This window comes from Dermochelys coriacea, chromosome 1 (assembly GCF_009764565.3).
Source record: "Dermochelys coriacea isolate rDerCor1 chromosome 1, rDerCor1.pri.v4, whole genome shotgun sequence".
Lineage (NCBI taxonomy): Eukaryota > Metazoa > Chordata > Testudines > Dermochelyidae > Dermochelys > Dermochelys coriacea.
This window is the reverse complement of record NC_050068.2, coordinates 336182468-336188467: the sequence shown is the minus strand read 5'-3', so window position 1 is coordinate 336188467 and position 6000 is coordinate 336182468. Positions and strand designations below refer to the sequence as shown.

The 6000-nt window shown below is 50.8% G+C and overlaps 1 protein-coding gene across 4 annotated transcripts in view; it reads left to right on the top strand.

Annotated features, from left to right (window-relative positions):
- Nucleotides 1–287: 287 nt before the first annotated feature.
- The window catches only part of SEMA3D (semaphorin 3D), a 201093-nt gene continuing 195380 nt past the window's right edge, over nucleotides 288–6000 (top strand). Inside the window, exon 1 of one of the 4 annotated variants that reach the window (XM_038384707.2) lies at nucleotides 288–422. In XM_038384707.2, the coding sequence (XP_038240635.1) occupies nucleotides 312–422 (111 nt within the window). In that variant the 5' untranslated portion in view covers nucleotides 288–311. The other 3 variants (XM_038385302.2, XM_038385484.2, XM_043498010.1) reach the window with 3 other exon arrangements.

Below are 6000 nucleotides of genomic sequence, written 5' to 3'. Positions count from 1 at the left end.
GGCTTAAATTGCAACAAGGGTGGTTTCGGTTGGACATTAGGAAAAACTTATAAGGTTTTTTTTTAAGGTTTTTAGGTTGGACATTAGGAAAAACCACTCCTAAGAGTGGTTAAATACTGAAATACATTGCCTAGGGAGATGGTGGAATCTCCATCATTGGGGATTTTTAAGAGCAGGTTGGACAAACACCCTCAAGTATGGTCTAGATAATATTTAGTCCCGCCTTGAGTGCAGGGCAACGGACCAGATGACCTCTCGAGGTCCCTTCCAGTTCTGTGATTCTAGGATATGCTGTGACTCAGGCTCCATCTATGCTTCAGCAGCACAGCTATGGAGCTGCAGCGTGCCGCCCTACGGCTGCTCCCTGCCTTGCCGGAAGGGGGTTTCCCAAGGACGTAGAGGATCCACCTCTCCGAGAGAGGGTAGGGAGCTTGGGGAAGACGCCTTCTGTCGCTCTACACCAGGGGTCAGGTCCGCCTGCCTGCAGTGCTGAAACGGCTCACGGCCCCGAGCAACGCAGCCAGCCCCAGCGCAGTTTCGGCGCCCAGCGCCCCTGCCCATGATGCTTCGCGCCGCTCCGCGTCCCGGGCTGGGACCTGGCCATGGCCAGGGGAGCGAACCAGGCAGCTCTTGGGGGTGGTGTGCTGTCCCCTTCGGCGGCACCCAGACGTAGAGACGAAGGAGTCCGCCACCCGCCTTCGCCACGGGCCAGCGTGAAGCCCACGCGGCAGACGCATTTAGCTCCAGCGGGCCCAGGCGGCACCCTTGCCCGCCTACCCCGGGGGGTGGCGGCGGGTATGGCATGAGCCCAGCGCCGCCCAGGGCGGGGAGGCCGCCCGCTGGCCCGCCGCGCTCCGGGTGGCACCTGCCAAGGGGCTGCCGCGCACGGGGCGCGCTCGCGACGCCCTCTCACTGCCCGCAAAGCCGCCCGCCGCCGCAGGCCCGACCCCGCGCGGCGTCCGTGCGCGCTCGCTGGCCCGCGCGGGGGGGGGGGCGTGTGCGGGAACCCCCAGGCAACTGGCGCGGGGGCGGGGGCGGGGATGGAAGGAGGAAACTCCGCCGCCCCGAACGGCCCGTGAAGAGCCGTGGCAGCCGCTCGCCCCAGAGCCCCCAGCCGCGGGGGGGGGGACACCGGCGTCGCGTCACGCCCAAGCGCAGCCACCTCCGCCGGGCGGGGAGCGGCCAGCAGCGCCCTCTGCTCCCTGGCGGCGGAGAGGAGCCGCCGCTCGCTCCGGTGCGTGCAACCGCGGAGGGCCAGCGGCTCTTATCCGAGCCACGGCGTCTCCCGCCCGGGACCGGCTTCCTTCCCCCGCGGCGGCGACACCCAGCAGGTACCGTGCGGCTCCGCCCGCCCCTTTGGCAGGGCGAGTCTCCCGGGGCTCGCACGGGCTCCGACACGGTCCCACAGACGCGCTGGGCACGGTCAGCGAGCGTCCAGACGGCAGCCGGTGTCCCCCTTCCCCCGAGGTGTGCTGCGGCTTGGGCCGGCGGAGGGCTGGGTGGGAGGGAAGCGGGGCTGCTTTGGAAGGGCTGGTTCAGGGAGCCGGCGGCCCGGGACGCTGCTGACTGGGTGCCTCCCCCCTCCAGCCGGGGCGCGGCGGGGGGCAGGCTGTGATTTTGGGGGGTGAGCGAGGGAGGTGAGTCTCCCCTGGCTGCTCCCCGGGGCAGCTCGGAGACTAACGGAAGCAAAGCAGCGCGGCGGATTCACGTGTAAAACCCTCCCCTATGTCCCGTCCCCCCCCCCCCCCAGAGGGATTTGCGCTGTTCGTTCAATCGCTCAGCCGCGGGCAGTTCCCATGGGGGGAAATGACCCGAGGGGCATCCAGAGTTGGGGGGGGGGTGGGGGGTTGTCTACGGCAAGAAAAGTTAAATGGAGATGCTCCTTGACAGCCTCTTTTCAATAGACGGATTGATCTCCAGGCAGCTCTGCGTTTCAGGCAGGAGAGCGGGTGACTGACCCGCTGGCAAGCTACACGCAGCGACCATTGCGTGAGTTGATCGGAAGTGTATCCCTGGACACAGAGCATTGCATGAGCGGATCTGGCAGTGGGCTGCAGCAGGAGAGTGGGGTTGGGGTCAATTCCCCACGCTTTCCCGGGCAGCCTCCCTCGGGCTGTCTTCCCCCCCCCCGCCCCCTCGGCCAAACCTCTCACGCGTTGCGAGGCGCTCTGCACACCTGTGGCGAAATCCCAGCAGAGGGTGGTTAGGTTGGGAGTGTTTGCAGAGGTGCTCTGGTGGGCGCCTGCTCTCTGGCTCCCCGCAGATGCTCGCTCCATGCAGCGCCCGGTGCAGGTGCCAGACACCTGGCCGCACCTCCTGGGGCGTCATCGAGCTAGCACAGCTGGGTCCGCAGCTGCCCGACCGCCGCAGTGTGGGACACCACTGGGGGCTCGGCGGATACTCAAGCACTCTCCGGGCCCTGATGGGCGGGGATGGTGTCACTAGCCTCTGTTTGCCACAAGCTGGGAATGCAACAGAGAATGCAAAAAGAAAAGGAGGACTTGTGGCACCTTAGAGACTAACAAATTTATTAGAGCATAAGCTTTCCTGAGCTACAGCTCACTTCATCGGATGCATTTGGTGGAAAAAAAACAACAGAGAATGGATCACTTGATGATTACCTGTTCTGTTCATTCCTTCTGGGGCACCTGGCATTGGCCACTGGCAGAAGACAGGATACTAGGCTAGATGGACCTTTGGTCTGACCCAGTATGGCCGTTCTTATGTTTTTGTGTGGGAGGGGTGGGGCGCAGATCTACCCCTGTCTACTGCTGTTTAGCTGAAATCAGTTACCCTGTTTGAGCAACTCTAGTTATAAGCAACTACCCTGCTCAGGCCGTTGCTATCATCAGCTCAGGTGTTTTGGCTTTGCACTTAATTAATACACTGCAAATAATTCTTGCACAAATAGGGGAGTAATTAATATGAACCACCGAGGTGGGTAATATATATTTATAATGTTTAGAGTAGGACATTGGGAGTCAGGCTGTGCCCCTGACTTGCTGTGTGTGACCTTGAGCATGTCCCTCCAGCTCACTGTGCCTCAACGTACCCTTCTGTAGAATGAGGGTAGTTATATTTACCCACCGTTTAACACCCTTTGAGATCACTCCGTGGAAAGTGTTATAACCCTGCTCAGTATAATTTGTGAGCTGAACTTTGTTAAGCTCTTTTTATTTGATTGGATTTCTGGAGGGCGAAACACTGTAGGGGGGAATCCTCCCAGAGCTTCAGAAAGAGGGAGTAATATGCCCACTGATTGTGAGTCCTCCAGGACAGTCGATAGATTTGAACCACAGCACTGCACCAGGTTATCATTACATTGCCATCCCTTCCCTGGGAGTGGGAAATGCACTGGTTTGGATCAGAATTAAACAGACACAGGAAGTGTTCCAGAGTTTAGGTATTCAGTCTATGGGGAAGGAGACCATACAAGTTGACAGATCAGTTCCTCCATGTACCTGAATGGAATGCCTTAGTGCTTTTTGAACCAGTTATTGTTGAAATGTTTCCTTAGACAATGGAGGAGAAGGAATGACACAGATGGGTGGCCGTATGCAATCCTACTGTATGTGCATGCAACTCAATTGAACTCTGGAGTTGCAATTGCTGAGAGCAATGCTGCATGTTTCTTTCTCAAGCTCAGCTACTACAGTGTGGAGCTTGATCTAGCAGTTTATTTTCTTCAAATGTATCCAGCTGTGGTGTAGTATCTGAGTGCCAGTTTGTCTTGTGGTGTTCACTGGAATGGTATTGCTAACATCCTCAAATTTGCAACAAGCTGTATATTGCTTTGTACAGGCAAATGCATAGATGGTGCCCAGGTATAGCTGCCAAAGCTCATTGTTTCATTATAAATATTGAAAATGGCTTTTGTTGTTTCTAGAGTGGAAACATTCCACAGTGTGTGATGTGATTGGTCTTTGTTGGGTAATGAAGAATTACAAAGCAGTCACTTAGATTTTCATGAAACAGAACAAGACAAAATAAAACAAATAAAAAAAATTGTCCAAGAACAATAGGGATGATTTGGGAGCAGTCAGACCAAACAGCTCATTCTTGTCTGCTCAGAAAGCAGCTCCCAAGCTGCTCATCTGCATAGCTCTGTCTTTACACAGATGCAGACTAGAACATTAGTTGCAATAATATAATCAATCACCTTTTACTATTCTTTTGCATTTCTAGTAAATAGGATGGAATACCTGGATTCCATTTTAATCTTTAGTGAATGGATTAACACACTGCAAGGTAGTTATCCAATATTCCTCTAACTTGAATTATTACATGTATGAAATATAATTCATTTTATCTTTGTTTTTCAGTAGTTTACTCAGCTGAAGATGAGAGAATGATGATGTACCTTTTTGTTTACAGTGGGTTTTCAGAGGGAGATATACCCCTGCAGATACCATGGTGAGGATTAGTGGTTTGATCTGCATCCATTAAAGTCAATTGGAATTTTGCAATTGACTTGAGTGGGGTAAGGCTCAAGGAGAGATTTGTGTGTGTGTGTGTGTGTGTGTGTTTCAAAAACCATGTTAGAATATTAAATATAAATAATGTATTTTATAAAGTGTCCCCCCAAAATCATTGGGATGCTATGCATTAATATGCAAGAATTATAATAATAATAATTAAAAACACACAAATATTATGACTGCCAAAGCATTATAAAGCAAACAAAGAATAAACTAATTACAAAAAAGTTCTCAATTCCAAGTTATGAAATAGACTGCAAACAAACCACATGCACCATCTATAGTATAACACAAGTGGGGATAAGTAACAAGGTCCCAAGAACTCAGGTAAATTAGAGCCTCTATAATTTAACCTCTCAAAATGCCATGATCATTTAATGAGATACTATACATGCAGACTTTCTCACTCTGATACTCAAAGCTATTTAGGCACCTAATTTACATTGATTTCAATGTAAGTTAGAAGCCTAAACTCATCTGAGGATCTGGGCCTTTGTGTTTACAGTGTTCAGCACTATGGAATGAATCTACTTTCTTTTTGCATCCAAAACCCTGCTGAAGTCAGGGAAGTTTGGGTGTGAAAGGAATATAGCCCTGAGCTCTCAAAACTCTTATATTTGCAGTCTTTTTGCTCCAGTGCATTTGTCTTTTAGGCCTGGAAGTCTCCTTTCCTCTTTCACCCAAGTGCTGTCCAACTGACAGCCAATTAGCTGGAAGCACCAGAGAGGGAGGGAGGTCAAAGGAATAACCTCCCACTAAGGACTAGATATGTAAAGGTGTAAGGGTACCTAAAAGCAAGTAAAGATACAGATAAGATGCCTATTGGAATTTTCACAAGCACCTTGGTACCCAACTCCCATTGGTTTCAGTAGAAGTTAGGCTTTATTTCAGTGGTAGTTAAGCTGTATTTGCATCTTAGGTGCCTAAAATACCTTTACAAATCTGGTCATAAATGTATCACCTGCTCTCTTCTATCTAAAAAGCTGCCATATTCTTACACAGAAAAAAAAGGTTTACAAAAGAAATTCAGGTTTCAGAGTGGTAGCTGTATCAGCAAAAATAACGAATAGTCCTTGTGGCACCTTAGAGACTAACAAATTTATTTGGGCATAAGCTTTCATGGACTAGAACCCACTTCATAAGATGCATGGAGTGGAAAATACAGTAGCAGGTATAAATTCACAGCACATGAAAGGATGGGAGTTGCCTTACCAAGAGGGAGGTCAGCCTAATGAGACAATTCAATTAACACTAGGATACCAAGGGAGGAAAAATCACTTTTGTAGTGGTAATGAGTAGCCCATTTCAAACAGTTGACAAGAAGGTCTGAGTAACAGTAGGGGGAAATTAGTATGGGGGAAATTAGGTTTAGGTTTTGTAATGACCCAACCACTCCCAGTTTTTATTCAGGCCTAATTTGAGGATTCAAATTCCTAATTCAGGGGAGTTTGAGTGGGAGTTCTGTTGGAGGAGAAGGTAGTTGTACTTGGTTTTGTATTTTTAGTATTTGTATTTGTATTTG